Source organism: Aulonocara stuartgranti (assembly GCF_965226115.1).
Source record: "Aulonocara stuartgranti genome assembly, chromosome: 20".
In the NCBI taxonomy this organism is placed as follows: Eukaryota; Metazoa; Chordata; class Actinopteri; order Cichliformes; family Cichlidae; genus Aulonocara; species Aulonocara stuartgranti.
In genome coordinates, this window is record NC_138956.1 from 6,672,729 (window position 1) to 6,691,934 (window position 19,206).

The window sequence follows — 19,206 nt, forward strand, 5'->3', positions numbered from 1 at the left end:
ATGGACAAATTCGACGGGCCATTAATTTGAAAGGCGAAATCAGACCAACATGAAATTTACATGGTTTTACTGTCGGGTTGGATACTGTTGATCTAAAGTGGAATTATCCTGTGGAAACAGCATCTTTCAATTTAAGAGCATTTTGAAATCGTTAAACGAGTAGGTCGTCTATGGGCAATTTGAAAATACTTTTATTTTGGAAGGCAAAATCAGAGTGACTTGATCTTAACATCGTATCTCTGTGGGGTTGTATACTGTTGATTTAAAGTGAAATTATTCTGTGGAAACAGAAAATTTCCTTTTTAGAGCATTCCGAAATCACTGAAAGTTAGGTAAATTATGGGCATTTTCAACAGGCCATTATTTTGGAAGGCATAATCAGAATTACTTGAAATTGATATGGTAACATCGTGAGGTTGTATACTGTTGACCTAAAGTGAAATTATCATGTGGAAACAGCAATTTTCACTTTTAGAGCATTTTGAAATCTTTAAAAGAGTAGGTCGTATCTTGGCAATTTGAAAAGTCTTTTATTTTGGAAGGCATAATCAGAATGACTTGATATTGATATGGTATCACTGCGGGGTTGTATACTGTTGATCTAAAGTGGAATTACCCTGTGGAAACAGGAATTTTTCATTTTAGAGCATTTTGAATCGTTAGGAGATTAAGTCAAATATCGGCAATTTCAAAGGGCCATTACTATGAAAAGCAAAATCAGAAAGAATTTATTTGATATGGTATTACTGTGAAAAAGACTGCGGTTGGAAAGTGTTGATACAAAGTTCAAATAGTATTTGGAAATACGACTTTTGCTTTTAAGAGCATTATGAATTCATTGAAAGAGTAGTTCAAAAATGAAGATTCACAGGGCTTTTACTTTGAAATCCAAAATAAGATGGCCTTGACAGGGCACAATTAGGGTACAAGGCTGTGTCATGTAGATGTAACATTAGAGTTTCTAAAAAAAAAAAAAGCCTAAATTATATGTTATTATGTTCTTAACATATCTGTTAATTCACTCGAAGTTGGCTTTTATTTTGAAATCCGGTTTCCACATCCATTCCCGTAATACTTTGAATACACAGGGAACGTAAAATCAACTGGAGGCTGGCTTGACTGCAAGTCTCGAATTGGAGGCTGGCTTGACACAAGTTTTTTTTTGCAGGTTTTACTGGGGTTAACGGATGAAGACCTGGAGCTGGGTCTAGGTGTCAGCAATTTGATGCATCGTCGGAAACTCCGCCTGGCCATTGAAGATTACAGAGATGTTGAGAACGGCAGAGGGTAAGGAAGGGCCATAGTGGTCCTTATTGTAAACTGCCTGTTACTTGATGGCGTATGGGGGCCACCTGTCGGTGATTTATTGTACATGCATTTACCTAATGCATGAAGGATCTCGTTTCTGGCTTTTTACCACACATGAAGTTTAAACAAATGCAAGAGTCCCAAGGCTGTTACAGCTCTTGAAAGCTTCCTAAGGGCATGAAAGGCATGCAGGTCAGCTAAACTGAAGACTGTCTAAATTGTTCCTGTGTGAATCATAAACACATATGTGGCAAGTATAAGCTTATTTGTTTTAACCAATAGTTACACTGTATGGCAGTTTAGCCAAGTAGCAGGTTTAAGATCAAGGTGTCTGGGTTTTGAAATATTCAGTTCAGTAACCCTAAAGCACTGAAGAATTGCATTTGAAAAATTTAGCAGCAGCATGTCTTTCTCGAGTCAGTTTCCCCCCTCACTCTGGCCTTCAAGTGCAAAGTTTGAAGAATTCTCTGTGAAACTGCTTTATAGCAAAGAAATAATCCCTTCAAAAACTTTCTGCAGTGAGTTCCTTTACATATGTGATATTTAGGGCTGCATGTGGTTATCATTATCCAATAATCTAATCCAACTAGATTGATTGATTGATCAGTCAATTTTTGATGAAAGCCAAGGCAAGTTTATTTATGTGGCATTACACAATTGTTCAGCATGCTTTGTAAGATAAAAAGTACAATCAAAAGTAAAAGAGTAAAATAGAATAATAGAATAAATAACAATAATAATGGCACAGCTACCTGATTTGTTAACAGCAGTTGTGAACAATTTCAGCTTCTTTTTTAAAATAATAGCTACAGTTTGAGTAGATGATTTTATTGTCATTACACAGTTATACTTTCTACAATAGTACAACAAAATTGGACTACTGTCCTGCATTGGTGCTAAATGAAAGGCAAGCAGCAATCACAATATATACATAGTAACATATATGCAGAATGAAATATACAGTGTGTGCACTGTGTATTGCACAAGGCCCGGTGTCAGGTATTTGCATTGCAGTGCCGCAAGATCTTGTGTGCCCTTTTGAGACAGCATGTGCTGCAGAGGTCCTTCAGGGAGGGAAGAGGGTGGCCAGTGATTTTTCTCGTGACGTTAATGACCCTTTGTAGTGCTTTCCTGTGTGCTATGGTGCAGCTCGAGACCCACACAGAGATGCAATATGTCAGCGCACTCTCAGTGGAGTAGCGGTAGAAGACAGTTAGCAGCAGCTCCCTCTTTAGGGTAGTCCTCCTGAGGCTCCTCATTAAGTGAGATGCTGCTGGGCCTTTTTCATAACCTCCAAGCTGGAGCACTGGAGGTCTGCATCCATGTGCACACACAGGAACTTGAAGCTGAGCACCCTCTTCACACACTCCCTGCTGATGTAGATGGGCTCCAATGCATTATTAGTCATAGTTAATCTCTGGTGTTCTTCTACAGTGTGTTTTTTATCCTACCTCAGTCTGCTCTCTTCTTTTCTCCTCACCCCCAACCGGTCATGGCAGACGGCTGCACCTTCCTGAGCCCACTTCTGCTGGAGATTTTTCCCTATTAAAAGGGAGTTTTTCCTTCCCAGTGTTGCAAAGTTCTGGCTCATAGGGGGTCATCTGATTTTTAAGGCTTTCTTTCTTTTATTGTAGGGTCTTTATCATACAGTATAAGGCGCCTTGAGGCAACTGCTGTTGTGATTTGGTGCTATATGAATTGAATAAAAATAATTGAGTTCAGCTCAGTAGTTCTTAAAGCTACATAATGTGTCCACATTAGCAAAAGTAACATGCTACTGTTTATCAGGTATGTGGTGAAGCATGTTCACAGTCTTATTTTAGTATGGTAGTTTTTAACCTGATGATGAAATCAGAAGAAAAATCAAGAGATGGCAAACTTATTATTATTATACCATACAATATGAATTTAGCAACAATCCATTCAGTGCTTGTTAGGAACTTCAGCCTAATGGGGGTGTAAGCTGGTCAGTACAATTCAAACTCTTTGTGGCTAAATCCCACACGTGATGATAAAAATGTGATTTCTTAGGTAAAGGAACTCTTCATGCTGTCTGTCTGTAGGCTGTCCAAGGCTGCGGATATGGACCACCACTGGGTGGCAAAAGCCTGGTTAAGCGATGTGGGTTTGCCTCAGTACTCCCAGGCCTTTCACAATCACTTGATAGATGGGCGGGTCCTGAACTCTTTGACACGTCGGGACCTCGAACGTCACTTAAACATCACCAAGAAGTTCCATCAGGTCAGCTTGCTGCTAGGCATCGAACTGCTGCAGTTGCTTCATTTTGACAAGGAGGTAAATGAGAAATGGCAGTGAGTACACTGATGGGTGACAAATTAAAGGAAAACAAATAACAATGAGGGGTTATAGTAAGGTGTTGGGGCTTGACATTGATTTTACTTTTGAGTTTACCTTTTATTGATTGGCAGTGATCCTTCCACCTAAAAGGATAAGTAAATGCAAACTGTAGGGGTGAAGGGTCTAGATTTTCAGTCTTTTAGTTTTGTCACTCCTTTGTACTTTGGGATGTTCACAGTAAAGGTGAAAATAGATCAGATCTGTAAAAGTTCTTGTTAAAATGGTTTTCAGGCATTACAGGCTCGCCGGGTACAGTGCGAGCACCACAATGTGGATCCTCTGGTATGGACCATGCATCGGGTCATGAAATGGATCAGAGATATTGACCTCAAGGTGAGAGAAAGTTCATCTTAAAATTCTTGAACACATGTCAGCCAATAGGTTTACAGGTCAAACTTGTATGCAAACAAAAGTATAGTTTTAGCAAAGTTAAAGAGTTTACCGTTACGCCATAACAAATCAGAGAGGTTCTGGGTCTGAATCTCAGAATGTCCTGGGTATGTGATAGTTAATTTCCAGATATTTGTGTTAAAAATACGCTGATAAAAGTTCATTAAGGTTTAAAAGTAGCTCTTTCGAGCACATATCTACCATCTATTTTTATGCAGAGGAAACACAACCTCATGTCATATTATGGAACGTACTTGTTAGATTACATCTGGTATGTTGAACATAAACAGAGAAAAAAAACATATGCTGCTGCCCACATTGTAGATTGGTGAGTTGGCCTGCACACCTAAACAGGAAAATGAATATAGTCAGGGGTTAAAGTGGGATTTGGCAGGCAAAAGAACCCTAATATCAGCTGTTGTGGTAGTGTACGAGAAAATAACCACTATGAAATAAATTGTATAAATTGTCTACAATTTATACAATTTATGGTGGGCTGACTGATCCTCCCCAGTTCAAAGCATCCTTGGGAAGATACTGAACCCCAAGTTACCCCACCCCACACACACCCGATCCATCCATCTGAATGTAAAATAAAAGTGCTTAGGTAACCTCTGAATATAAAGTGATAAATGATGCATAGGTTTGTACCACTTGTCGTGTGTGATAAGCACCAGTGATGGATAGACCAATAAAATGGCCTTTTATGTGTTATTGTTTCCTCAATTTAGCCTCAAATTGGTTTAAATCTGGAAGATGCGCAGTGATGTGGAATAGTAACACCCTTCAAATGTCTTGAACCTATAAGGCTGTTATGAAAATGTACGATGCAGCAAGTAGAGGTATTTGTGTAAAAATGTAGTGAATAAAAGTAAAAAGTGGTGAGAAAAATAAAGATTCAAGTTATGTAATGACACCTGAAAATTCCACTTCAGTATCTTAACTGGGTATTTGTACTGCATTTCTTTTCTGGAATGAGGCAAAACAAGATTATACTAAAAACTTTAAAGAGATGGGTAAAGTGCTGTTTCTGTCAAGGACAAAATACAAACGAGAGAAAAGCAAAGCCTTTGGTGGGCAAAGAAAAGCGTTTAATCAATCAATAAATCAAAGCCAACCCTGTGTACACAGGTGAACCACTGGTGCTTAGTTGTGGCTCCCCTCAGCTTTTATACTCTCAGTTATAATTGCTAAGCTGAGTCAGCTGAGTGCATATCTAACCAGCCCCACAGCAGAAAGGGGGAGGCACCTGATTCAAGGAAGCAAACAGTAGGACTCTCAGACAATAAAACATAGCAGGCCTGCTGGGGCTGTAACAATACTGTTTTGTGTTGTATAAACGCACTACCACATAAAGACTGTTTGTTCTGTGCTCCATACCTCCACAAAGTGATAGCAGGTCTTTGCCATTTACTTTTGAACTGCTACCAGTTGATTACAACACCTGCCAGATTACAGCCTTTGTCCCATCACACTCCGGGTGTGTACAGATAAACATGTCTGGATGACGTCCGGTTAAACTCCTCAGGGAGCTGGAACTTCTACTGATATAGACAAAAAAATCAATATCAATATCCTCTTTGACTCAACCAAGAATTTTAGATCTGATGTTATGAACAAATAAGATTACTATTCTGTACTTGCCTTTTTCTGCCTATGCAGGAGTTTGCTGAGAGTCTCCTAAACAGTGGCGTTCATGGGGCTGTCATGGTACTAGACCCCACTTTCAACACTGACACGATGGCAACGGTGCTAGGAATCTCCAGCAGCAAACACATGGTTCGCCGACACCTTGTGGAAGAGATGAAAACACTAATTGGCCAAGCCAGGTGACAGGAAAATTCACAGGGATGTGTTTTCTACTGTCTTTAATTACTATTTTGGCTTCCCCCGTCACACTGATCTTTCCCCATGCTTTCTGCAGCGTGGATGCCAAACAGGAATACGAGCATTTAGGTCTGGGGACACCACCTGTCCTCCTTCGTCAGAACTCTTTGGGCAGACCTCCCACCTCTACTGCCCGGCACACCGATGAAGAAGGCTCATTGAGAAGGAGGGCTGTGAAGGTGGGGAAAAAGTTCTTCCCTCAATTTTAGCCAAATTGTAGCGCAGAAGAGCTTAGTGTTGACAAATTACACAGTGACGATAATGAAGCTCTGCAGCATTACTTGGGTATTGAATATATTGCTAGAGCAGCCTGCAAGACATGTAAATAAGAAGGAAGATAGAGAGGTTTGATTGATTAACCAAATCAATTATTGATTATTAAATTAACTGTAAGTATAAGATATGTCATCAGGGGGACCACAACTAATGAGAAAGTATAGACTGTACATAAAAGGTGGATACCTGTACGAACCCTCCACCTGAGCATTTTGGCTGTTGCTGTCTTGGATTTATTTTTAACCCTGACATCATGACATCATCAACAAGGTGTGGATCTGAATGAGAAACCCCAGACACTGCTTTGCAACTATTGCAGCAAGTTGTCAGTCATGAAGTAGCTAAGCCCTAAGGCTAATTGACTCTAAATCGGGCAAAAATGTGCAAAACAGGCATCATGCTATATCAAGTTACACCCCAATTTCACTTTTCAGACCCAGAAGCTGCATTCATCTTTATACATTGTTTGTCATTTGTAGTAATGGATACATTGTTTCTGTTCTAGCCTCCAGCAGGATTTAGTCCCAAAGCTCGCAATGGGCGGGACTTGAGTTGCCATAGCAGCTATGGCTCCCTGCCTAGAGAGGTTCGAGATCACACTCCGCCCAGGGCAGAAGGAAGCCCCATCCGTGGTTACACCAGCATCGAGGTCACCAATGTGTGATGTTATCAGAGTTCTACCAATACCAGTCATTCACTTCATGACAATGTACAACATGGACATTTGTCATCCATGTGCACGCAAACATGGGATGGTGATTTTTTTTTTTATCTTAAAATTAGCCTTTACAGGGCAGCTTGCACTTTGTAACAAGGAAAATGTTGTTTTTTTGTTGTTGTTTTTTAACAAGTTTCCTGTTTTTTGGGGAAGTTTTAGCATCTTTGAGGACAGTAAGCGCCCCTCCCCCAACGCCAGAATTAAGATGACTATGAACGACTCGAGCTATATATTTTTCTATTCTTGTGTGTACACCAGGAGGTAACTAACTGAAATGGGTTTTTTTCTTCGTTTTTTTTGACTAGTGAGGGAAATGACTGTTTGTCTTATACAGAGCACTTGATGACAAAATGTAAAAAAACAAAGTTTCATATTTCGTAACCGTGTAAGTGGCTCTTGTGTCATTCAGTTCTGCCATTTGTGATGCCTTGTCAATGTGACTTAGCATTAAAAAAAAAACCAACTTAAAAAGACTTGAACTGAATTTAAAAATTTTAGAATCTATGTTTGATAGTCATTTTTCATCTCGCACATTTACACTGTTCTGTCAAAGCATATGTAGCACCTCTTCTGATGTTTTATACTGTGCAGTAAACATAAAATATCTGAGCAATGCCAACAACAACAAAGAAAAAGATCGCTGAGCTGTGATGTGTGAGCGTGTATTTTTTTGTGAAAAGGAAAGTGCTCACTGAAATGAAATAAAGATGGTGTCTAAAATATATATGTGACTAGTTGCATCCATCAGAATATCAATGAACGCCAGAGTACAATCTGGGGAGAAAAAAGACATGTTGATGATGGGAGAAGGAGGGTTGGTCTCCCAATAAATTGCAAAGCTCCACTGCTCAGCACAAAGAATAATATGGCTGCCTGCACTATAAAGGTGGGAATAAAAGGAAATGAAAGGATCCATAAAGATCAGAGAAAAGTAAGATAATAATATTGTAGTGAGTCTCCATTGTTACAGTAAAAGTGTCACTGAGAAACCCCCCCCCCTCCCTTTTCCAAGAGGCAGCGTCCACTGTAACTCAAACAGTGCCCGCAATAAAATCTGCCATAACCTTGGCATTTTACTGATCTATTGATGGCATTTTGGGCAGCTATCATCCAGCTCTGCACTCCCTGTCAGACACGTTAACTCAAGTCTCAGCTGTGACAGTTCCTCATGATGCTATTTCCTCCTCTTACTCATGATGACTCAAACCTTTGTACCATAGTTGCATGACACAGCACAAATAAAGACGCCCTCCTTAGGCTAGATGCACTGCCTCACTTAAAGCCTTTACTGTAATCCACCAAGGGTTGGTTGGGTAAAGCCATTTTGTAATGTGAGACATTAAAAGATAATGATGAGGGAACTCAGTTACCTGCTTTGAAATATTTAGTGGACAAGGACCATTAAACTAAGATCAACAGTAGATTTGGATGGTTTTACTTGATGGGAAAAATTAAAATACTGGTATTTCTACTAGAGCTATGTCTAAGCCAGTGTGGTTCATTTGCTACACTCAAGCCTACGTAGCCTTATAAATTAGTACAGTTTACAGTGATATTTCTCTGCCATCATATTTGATTACACACTGGGAGTGATAAGGGATTAATTCAGACCACCAGGTTAAGTCCCAATTTGTTCACATATATTTCTGTCCTTGCATTGTGTGAGTGTGTATTTGATGAAGCAGAGGAACCAGACAAAAGCTTAGGAGGAAGAATGTTTCCCAGGAGCCCAGAATGACAAAGGAACAATGCAGTGACTGCTTCAGTCCTCATTCTAGTAAGCTGAGACAGGGGGACCACTGAAACAATGAAGCAGAGCAACGTGAAACCCTTTGTTTTTTTTCATCTTTTATCTTTGAACATATCAGTGACATATTGCACATACACAATTATACAGACGAATGACTAAATAAATAGTCAAAGACCATCTACGTCACCAGTGTGGGCAGGATAAATCTTCAGGGTTGCATTTCCCAGTCCAAAGGGCTAAAAAGGCGTGACTGCCAGTAAGTGGTAAATTTACAAAGAAGTAAAAGTCATTGATTATCAGGACTTGAAACAGGGCTGTGTCTCTGACGTTTAATAATCTCACTGGTTGTAAAACAACAAATCATTTGCATTTTTATAGATAATTTTTAATCTGTTTGAGATTGGAATGACTCATACAAACTACTGTGTATGCTGAAGATAAAAAAGGGCAAGTTACACAGGTAACAGTTACACAGGTAGGCCTTGTCTTTGAAAATGACTTTGAGCTTTGATTATTATTAATAGTACACACACACATACACATGCTGGTAGTCTGAGACTCCAGACCGAGATCCTGAAATCTGCTGAAGCCACTCTTCCGATTTGGGGGTTACAGCTCTTACACTGTGACACTGGGACCACTTTGGACTTAACCTTCCACGTCTGCTCCACTCGTTCCTTCAGCCCCTGATACTTCTCTGTTTTCTCGTGCCCCCTGTTCTTGATGTTGCTGTCCCTTGGGATTGCAGGCCCTATCACAACTGTTGTCTTTTGCTCCTTGTCAACCACCACTATGTCTGGTTGCTGGCTAGGAGTTGTTGTCTGTCCACAGGACCTTAATCCTGTTGTTCTCTACCATCTTTAATGGTGTTTCATATTGGAAATTGGGGACCTCTCCATATACAGCACAGATGTTTCTGTACACTATCCCAGCTACTTGGCTGTGCCTATCAGTGTGTGTGATTCTGGGGCACCTTTGCACAGTCTGCAAATTGGGTCCCGTTGGCTTCTGTGTCTGTGGATTTGTGGCATGGGGCCTGTTCTTGTTCTGACATGATCAGACTTCTGTGTTGTCCTTTAAGCTGTCCTTTTCCAGCCATTTTTGATATCAGCCATTTCCTCTGTCTGTTGATGGTACATCCCATTCAGGTCCTCTGTTATAGTTCCCCTTCCTGTTCCTAATCACCATCTGTCTTCAGCTGCCCGAAGCATTCTTGGAACAGCTCATCTCAGGGGGAAATATTCCTGATGTATTTGTGAATTCTCCGTGCTTCATCTGGGATTATGGCTCACACTCACTAATCCACGCCCTCTCTCTTTCCATTGCTCATATAACCTCAGGGCATTTGAATTAGGGTGGAGCACTCTGTGCATTGTGAGAAGGTTTAGTGTCTTGACATTAGTGACATCTGTCTCCTCTTGTTTTTATCCCAGCTGACCACAGGAGGAGATAAATGATCTAATGACTGATATTGATGGCTAGATCTATCTATCTATCTATCTATCTATCTATCTATCTATCTATCTATCTATCTATCTATCTATCTATCTATCTATCTATCTATCTATCTATCTATCTACCTATCTATCTATCTACCTACCTACCTACCTACTGAAACTGCAAAATGCAATTTCATTTAAATGCTTCAACTCCAGGGACATTATGCGCATGAACGCTTATTATCACACTGCCATGTCTAACTGGGCAAGTCTGTTAAGAAAAAAATCAACCTAAACCTTGTACTGGACCCTGAAACTGTAAATGTCGTCATTAATTTTATTACCCATTAATTTTATTACTCTGGGCTGGGTTGAAAGCTTAGTTTTCTACCTTGTGTACGTATGTTTTTATCCATTTAGCTCTGATTGTGTGTTAGTAAATTACAACAAGGTGGTCTGTTGTTGTTGGCTTAACGCCTATCTGTTAAACTGAAATCAAATTGACTTCAGTATTAAATAGGTCTTTTGTCTTTTAAGTCATTAAGGACTTGTGCGAAGGCCAGATGTTTCCGGTTTATATTTTTGTGCATTTGCAAACAAATGTTTCCCATCGGCTTTATGTCGCAAGCAATAATAGATCATTAACTGTCAAAGTGTATATCCCGGCTTTTTGTACAGCAGATAAGTGGAGGGGACAGCGTGTGTGACAGTGAAGAACCACCCTGACTCCGTCTATTAACGCGCCGAGAGCGAAAGAGTTAATGAAACTGGAAGTCTAAGTGGCTGGAGCCCCCTCCTTCCGGCTTTCTCTGTGACCGGGCCCATCCTTCTCAGAGAAAACTTCCCGGTCGTTAACCGTTATTTGTCACCAAATTATGCCTCATAAAGTCGTGCCAGTGTCGACAGTGTGCGATAATAAACAGCGCAGCTCCCAAGTTCAGGCAGAACACGAAGAGGAGTCACTTAGGATGCAGAGGTGAGTGGAACGTCGTTAAAGTTGCTCGCTGAAGTGTTAGTATGTATCGCTGAATGTTACTAAAAGTTACACTGACGACTCATTATTTAATCATTTATTCTCAAAGGGTGTTTGTCCGAGGGTTTGAGTTTTCCTCATTACTTATCTCCCGGGTTCAAAGTAAGAAAGAGTCCCATTGTTGGCACGAACGCGGGCATTTTCCCCCCAGCTGTGAGTCATATTTAGTACAACTCACCCGAGTGCTGAAGTTATACTAGTAGCTTGAGTTAGTTTAGTTTAGAGTCGAGTTGACTTTTTTTTAGATTAGGTGACAATGACGACAACATCACTAGAAATATGTTGTGCCCGGGCCTGTGGAGGGATTGCTTTTCAAGTGGGCAGGCCTGTTAATGTGTTACTGCGTTGTTTGGTGAAATAAACCTGTTAGATTGGACTGTAACTACCCCTGAGCAAGTCAATAATATGTGACCTCACTTTGCACGTCTCAACTGCACAACTTTTTGAAAAGTAGGACGTGGTATCTGCGTTTGCAGCTGTCATGATGAGCTGGATTCACTCTCATGCCATGCATTCCTTAGAACGGGAATGGGGAGGAGGGGGGGCTCACTTTAGAGTGCAGCAGGTCTGGGCACGTTTACCAACCAGACTGTTATTATTGTATCCATGGATGGATCCATAGTATGGGTATTTCGCGATGACATTCCTGAGTGGTTCGAGGTTATTTCTTTTGCGCTTTTGTCCTAATTTATTTACAGTCCCTAGTAGTCGTCCTGCACTTTCTAAAGCATGCAAAATAAAATCATGCAGCACATGTGCAAGTGTGCTTATTGGTCATGCTCACTGCGCTTCAGAGAATTATTTTAATTTGTAGGGCAGTGTTTGATTTAATGTTTGGTTATGGTTTTAAATATGAACACAAAACTGCTTATTTATTATAATTGAATTATTAAAAAGTAGGTTGACACAGAAACCCTGTATATTTCTTTGTAAATTACGGGATGATAATGTTGTACAGATTTATTTATTTATTTTTACAGGGGCTGTAATAATCTTTATCTGCCCATTTAAAGTGCTGAGTGTAGCTCCTTATGATGTGACTTTGTAGGGTTGCTCAATTAATCGAATTTTAATCACGATTATGATCTGGGCTTTCAACGATCATTAAAAATGACTGAGCCGATTATTAGCCCCTCCCTCATTTATCCGCGACACCTTAAAGGCCGGTCCGTGAAAATATTGTCGGGCATAAACCGGTCCGTGGCGCAAAAAAGGGTGGAGACCGCTGATTAAGAGGACCCGAGGGAAGCTCGGAAAGCTATAGTTATTTGGAGAGGAGAGTGACTGCCTTTGGTTGAAAAGAGTTTAAAAAAAAAAAACTTCAGTGGTGTTGCACACTATTTTATATTATTTTTTTAAAGTCATTGTTAACCCTTTAAAGCCGTCAGAGCAGCACGCTCCGTTTTGCGTAACTATTTTTAAATCCCTGTAGAACCTGGACCGTGTAAGCTAGCGCAATAATTTGTTTTGCATATGAAACCGGAGGAGTTGTACTTACATCTGATGCCATCAGCTTGTCCTCGGTCACGGTTTCGTTCCACATATAGCTTTGCAAAAATTGCATAAAAAGCGCTTGCAGGAACAAAAACATAATATTCCAGAAACAGCTTTGCCGTTCCTATCAGCTGTTCGTAACACTTCCCACAGTGAAATGATGCACATGCTGTTTTCTTTGCAAATTTGCATCATAGGATTGTTTTTTGTTTTTCCTGCAGTATATAAAAATTGCTGTATCTCCAAAATAAAACTATGAAGACACTCAAAATAAATTTCCTGTGGTGGGAAACTATTTTTTGCAACTTTATTGTATTTAAAGTTTTGAGGGATAAACCTCTTAAACTTCTCCAAGTAGAAATATATGTAAACAAAACAAAAGCGATTTTCAATTTTTTTTGTAGTTTATTGCACTTTTTTGCAATTTATGTAATTACTATGCACTTAATGCATACATATTATTAAAATATGGGCTATAACAGTTGTATTGATGTATAGCAACTTGAAATGCTCCCACAAATGGCACTACAGCATGTAAAAAAAATAAATAAAAATAATATAAGCTCTGGTGGACTTGGTTCTATAGTAGGTCTTAAAGGGTTAAATAAATATCGTCAAATAATCGTGATCTCAATTTCAGTGAAAATAATCGTGATTATCATTTTTGCCATAATCGAGCAGCCCTATGACTTTGTGAGTCTGCTGTAAATTTTATTTATTTTTTTCCATTCAGCACACCTACTGGAAGTGGCCTTGATGGAATCTTGCTTCAGTGAATTTTATGTTCTGTGGGTTTCTTTGAAAAATGGATGCATATAAAGAACAAATCTCTGGGCAGAAGTAACATGTTCGGTAATACCTTACGAAATGACGCTTATTTATTAAGGAGAGCTCTAACTATTGAAAGTTGAGTTAGGCTTCCTGCTACTAGAACTTATGGGAGTTTTGGAGGCTCGTAATTCATTCTCAGGAACACATTAACGGCGTGTTCAGAGCTGGTGAGGAACTTAATATGTCCAGAAATTATGATGATCAGCTCCTTTACATGTCAGATTTTTCTTTTTTAGGTCACTGCCAAATTTCCATTATATTCAACTATTTTGGCGTAAGGTGAGGCTATGAATTAAACCCTCACGATGCTGATCTCCTTACTATAAATGCATATATATATATTGTCATATATATAATAATTTCAGTTCAGGAGTGCAATCTATAACCTTATTACTTACTTGTGGGTCAACACTTTGATCTGAATTTGACCATCTCCCTAAATGAGGCTAACAGTTTTTAAAGCTGGAGTGCAAGCCTCTTGTTTAATCCATGCTGTCCCCCCCCCCCCCCCCCCCCCCCTCCCATACTGTGTGCCACTATTGATTAGGAAAATGACCTCTTTGTAGCTGTGCAAAGGCCAAAGCAATCAGGACAAATAGCCCTGCCTAACTTTGCGTATCTCTGTCAGGCAGTTAATATGTGCAGTGCGCTGAATGCTGACGTGCCTCACATTTTATATCTCTCAAAGTATAAAATCCCTTTGAGTCTGGATACAATTTTAGGAAAGAAATTCTGTTTGTATTAGCTGCCTTTTCAGCACGACGGATCAAAAAGTGTGTGCAGGTTTTTTTTTTTTTTTTTTTTTTTTTTTTCTTCACACTTTACCTCTGCAAGACTCGGCTTTTAACTTTTGGAAAACATAGTCAATATCCTTTAGAGACTTCATCTACTGATGTTACTGAAACGCAACCTCACAGACAGCCACTTTTTAAAGAAACCATTTCCACATTAGAAACTTTAAATGTGTTTTTGTTTCTCTTCTGTTCTCTGACATATTCTATATCTCTCGGGATTTTCATTCTGTGTCCACCCCCTTGTATCTTTCTCTCTACAGTTTCTGACTTCGTCTGCAGCTGCTCTGACTGAAATCTAGGGACTGCCAAGATGCGTTCCACTGTGGGTGGACCACCAGACACTCTTGGCCACGAACAGGCTCGTAGCAGTAACAATAACAACAGCAACAACAACAACAACAACACCAGCGGCGAAATCAATGGAAACTCCGGTTCCCAGTATGCCCTGTGTGCTTTGGGGGTTGGGCTTGTCGCCCTTGGTATTGTGATGATTGTGTGGAGTGTGGTACCTGCAACACCACTTGGCAATAGCAGCAGCAGCGGCAACCCGGCAGGTGAAGGCAGGAAAAATAAGGCGTCTTCTGTGGCCTTCGTCTTGACGGGCTGCGGAGTGGCTATGCTCCTGCTGTCATTATGTCTGGGAATGAGAAACAAACGGAGGGAGCAACAACTCCGGGAGGCCCAGAACCACAGCGGAGCACGAGGAAGGGACCAGGAGCAAAGGGAAACGTGAGTTTCATGACTGACTAAATCACTTTTTGACTTCTTTTAAAAATTAGGGCTTTTTTTCCAAAATGACTTCTTCATTTTTTTGTGTCTATTAAGAGAATCTCAAATTCAGTTAATTGTATTCAGCACGCTCCCAGAGAGTTTTTTTTTTTTTTTTCTTTTTTTTTTCCTTTTAACCTGAAAACATGTGAGAGAGATCTGCTTGTGGTTTTTATTGCCTGCTCAAGAATTTCTTTAAAGGCAGCAACATTTACTCTCACAGTAGCTGAAATTCTTTTTCAGCAGTGTAAATCTCAGGGTTAGACATCAGGGCAATCACTTTGTCAGCCCTGATATAAGCTGTATCATTTTCACTCATGTGAGTCAACGCTAGTGCAGGACTGGTCATTGTGTGACTATAATGTGTTTGTGCATTTAAATAGTATGTGTAATTAAAGTGTACCATTTCTATTCTTGCATTTCCATAAATGTTTACAGTGCTGAGCAGCAAGCCCAGCGTTACGCGGTGCCCACCTATGAGGAGGCGGTATGCAGTGGCCAGTACCCGGTCACTCAGAGCAGCCTTCGCCCGAGCGTCTCCCAGCTGCCTTCCTATGACGACCTGGTGCAAGTGGATGGTGTGCAGTACGAGAACGAGGGGTCAGAGGGCACAGTTAGCAGATCTCAGCCTGCCGTGGATTCGAGTGGTCCTCCTGCTGCTGCTGTTTCTGCATCAAACCATAGACCTGGGAAAAATAACCTTAAGCTTCTCCCTATCAGTATCCGCAGGATTAAATCGGAGAAGCTGCACATGAAAAACATTGATAACTCTCAGCCCACAGCTGGATTCAGTATTGAACCACTCACCCCCCCACCGCAGTATGAGGATAAAGTGCCGCCGCTTTAAGATGGAGCTGATAATGTTTGGAACGATTCGGTGGAATTTCGATCATCTTCTGTGGATTTTGATCAGCCTTTGCAAGCCAAGACCTGGAATATGACTTGTTGAAGAATGCGGCCAGCGGCATTAAAATACATTCTCTGTTCAACAGTAATCATCATGCCAAAGAAATCCAAAGCACTGAACGGGAGAAAACTTTGGATCTCTGAAGTGGATACAGGCAGTAAAGGACATACTTGTTGCATCCTTGCTTACTGTGACACATCTTTATCAGACTGTGGCACATTGGATTGAGGAAACTGCACATGCAGGGTTTTTTTGTTGTTGTTGTTTTTTTTTTATATTATTGTAGGTTTCTGTTAATAAATTACCTTTATGTTACTGGCCTCCACTGTACACTGACTGTATGGGTGAGTTGATGGTGAAAGAGCCTAAGACGCGCCTGAGAGGGGGGTGGGGTGAAGTTTTGAGAATTTAAATAGATATAGCTACCATTTAGGACTTGGAATCCTTAGGATTAGCACCGCCTGTAGTTTACCAATTGTAAGGTCCACAGCGCCTGTGTATTGTATGCACTTTGGTGGCTTGACCTGAATCAGGCTGCACGGAAACTCTCCCTCATTATCAATAGTATTGCTCCCACCCCCGGCCCTCTCGAGGTTAGGATCAAATGAATTTCGATGTGTCTTAATTGGCGTGTGTGTGAGGGTCTGCAGAGCTTTGTAGATCCAGTCTCTCTACATTTGTAATGATGGCTTCTGTTTTACTGGACTTTGATTTGGAGGGTTTCTTTTATGTCTCTGCCTCAAAAAGCTGAAACCTGGTACTGGGGGTTTCTTTACACATTTTAAAGTGAGGCATCTACTCAACGATACTCATTCGGAAGCTTTTCTACTGAACCAACATGAAACAAAGCTTTATTAGCGTCTGTCTGCTGCATTTCAAGCATCCCTTGTTGAATCTTTGGTTATGGTTCCACGGTAGTATGTTTATTTCTCGCAAAATAGAAATCCTAGTTTTCTCTTTTGAAAGGCTCCTTTGAAAGAAACTCTCTGCAGGTTTGCTCCACCCAAGGCAGGTGAAACAGGCTTGCTGAAGGATACTGTTTGACTTTTTAAGTTGTCCAGGTTGTTTGTTCTTTGCTTTTTCTTTTACCAACTGTGAAATGGTCCAAAATCAGTGCATTGCTGGATTTTAGTATCATTTACTGAGTTATTGAACTGTATTAATCAGAATTTTGATTAGAAGAGGAACCATTTAAAAAAAGAAATAAATTTAAAAAATGTGCTTGTCTAACAACTTCTCAAACGTAACCAGTCATGTCCAGTGCAGCTGGCATACAAGTTGGACTAAACTGTTTGCTAAGGTACAGCCATGGGTGTTTCAGGCGTAAACTGGCTAAATGTGTTTTAGGGAGAGGATGAGGATGGGAGGATGTCCGGTGACAGGGAAGAGCACAAGGCCCTGGTCCAATTTAACCCTTGGGAGGTCGTAATCGTTAAAACTCATGTTTACACTAAAGCAGCAGGATTTGCCGGCATTAAAGTCATGATTTGTTCAAGAGAAGAGACTTTCTAGGAAGAAGAAATTTTCCGGGAAACTCAAAGTTTCTCGTTTTATGGAGTCTTTTGGCAGTGGCAGCTAATTGCAAGTTTGCCCTTCAGCTGTATGCAGTAAAGTGCAGTTTAAACACCTTTCTACTCAGAACAGCACTTCCTAAAACATCTCATTCACATTGGTTGAACTCGATTCAGCTCTAGTGTTGCTCTTTTAACGTAGCATTGCAATGCTCTAACAGCAAACACAGTAGGGAGTGTTTGAGGCAAACTGATGGAACATGTGAATAGTTGAGAGCTTTCGCCTGTAGCCATGGTGAACGGCGAGTTGTGAAGGCAGCTGTGTAGTCTGCTTCTCTGGGCTTGTTTTTGTTCGCGTTCTACACGGAAACAGAAAGACTCTGTGACTGTGTGCAGCTGTGCCAACATAACACCAGCTATTCTCACTTGTTTGCTGATCGCAGCTCGACTCGTATACTTGCCTTCCCTTAAAAGTGTGCAGCAAAGGTGCCGAAATAGAAGACACGCCGATGCGTTGGGAATGGTTTGGTCAGCAGCTGTATAAACACTTTGATATCTTCTTCGTGACAGACAGCTGAAGCTTAATTGTATGACTTATTAATTGCATTAAGTGTTACTAATATTGTGAAATTGCACAGCTCACTTTTTTTTTGTAAGGAAAGTGACATTTTCAATTAGACTCTTCATTATCCAGTTTTATATTGTTTCTGATAAATGCATAAGGATACCAACTGACTATACAGTATACTGCACAGCACAATTATCATGTCACTAGAGATCAGTTATTGCAATTCATCTACAGTTTTGTTTTTGTTTTTTGTTTTTTGTTTTTTAAACCACCTTCTTTGCTGCAGACATGAACACTGTACCTCATTTGCTAATGACCAATTAACTACATAACTGATTTTTATACTTGTATATAGATGAGTTCCTGGAAAAAAATGTTGTCAGTTTCATTTATTGCATTTTCTTTCTTTCTTTTTTTCTTTCTTTTTTTTTTTTTTATTGCTTGATTGTTTGTTTTTTTTGTTTTTTATTGTAGATACACTGTGAAACCATGCATTTCTGATAATTTGTATTTTTTTTGTTTTTGTTTAGTTTTTTGATAATGAGTTTTTTCTGAAGACTGAACAAATTTATCACATTAATATTTTATAAAAATAAAATAAAATAATTGTTTGTTAATTGGTGTTCTGTAACTATGTCTTTGTGCATTTATGCTGACCGACATAATCTGTTGAATACATAAAATTCCTATTTTCTCCCTTATACTTATACACTCACGGCACTGCATACACATCAGTTGCTTGTTCATACATATATTTAATCAGCCAGTGGCATGGTAGCAGTTGTGCATAGTCAAGACAACCTGCTGGAGTTCAAACTGAACATCAGAATGGGAAAGAAACTTGATTTAAGTGACTTGAACGTGGCATGGCTGCTGGTGCCAGATGGGCTGGTCCGAGTATTTCAGAAACTGCTGATCTACTGGAATTTTCCCACAGAGTCATCTCTGAGGTTTACCGAGAATTGTCTGAAAGAGAGAAAATATCCAGTGAGCGGCAACGAGGTCAGAGGAGAATGGCCAGACTGCTTCAAGCTTATAGAAAGGGAACAGAGTATTCAGAGAGAATCTCTGCACATTAAACCTTACACAGAGAGACACTCCTACCAGCTAAGAACAGGAATCTGAGGCTTCAAATTGCAAAGACTCACCAAAATTGGAGAATAGAAGATTGGAA

General features: G+C 40.1%; 2 protein-coding genes across 2 annotated transcripts; both read left to right on the top strand.

Moving 5' to 3' along the window:
- The first annotated feature begins 947 nt into the window (after nt 1-947).
- Nucleotides 948-7,644, top strand: LOC309697779 (kazrin-A-like). The gene is made up of 6 exons (XM_082519904.1): nt 948-1,287; nt 3,372-3,603; nt 3,898-3,999; nt 5,719-5,885; nt 5,981-6,122; nt 6,725-7,644. Exons 1-6 carry the CDS (start codon nt 1,226-1,228, stop codon nt 6,881-6,883), a joined length of 864 nt encoding a protein of 287 aa, XP_082376030.1. The 5' UTR covers nt 948-1,225; the 3' UTR covers nt 6,884-7,644.
- A 3,204-nt stretch (nt 7,645-10,848) lies between these two features.
- tmem51a (transmembrane protein 51a) lies at nt 10,849-18,647 on the top strand. Its single transcript, XM_082518715.1, has 3 exons — nt 10,849-11,102; nt 14,539-15,007; nt 15,485-18,647. The coding sequence occupies exons 2-3, from the start codon at nt 14,589-14,591 to the stop codon at nt 15,891-15,893; spliced, it is 828 nt and encodes a 275-aa protein (XP_082374841.1). The 5' UTR covers nt 10,849-11,102; nt 14,539-14,588; the 3' UTR covers nt 15,894-18,647.
- Nucleotides 18,648-19,206: the final 559 nt, after the last annotated feature.

Bases quoted from the DNA above. Each gene is read 5' to 3' on its own strand.
- LOC309697779 (XM_082519904.1), top strand. From the start codon at position 1,226: ATGCATCGTCGGAAACTCCGCCTGGCCATTGAAGATTACAGAGATGTT. The intron at 3,604-3,897 runs GTAAATGAGAAA...AATGGTTTTCAG, and splicing joins TGCTTCATTTTGACAAGGAG to GCATTACAGGCTCGCCGGGT. The intron at 6,123-6,724 runs GTGGGGAAAAAG...TTTCTGTTCTAG, and splicing joins TGAGAAGGAGGGCTGTGAAG to CCTCCAGCAGGATTTAGTCC.
- tmem51a (XM_082518715.1), top strand. From the start codon at position 14,589: ATGCGTTCCACTGTGGGTGGACCACCAGACACTCTTGGCCACGAACAG. The intron at 15,008-15,484 runs GTGAGTTTCATG...AAATGTTTACAG, and splicing joins GACCAGGAGCAAAGGGAAAC to TGCTGAGCAGCAAGCCCAGC.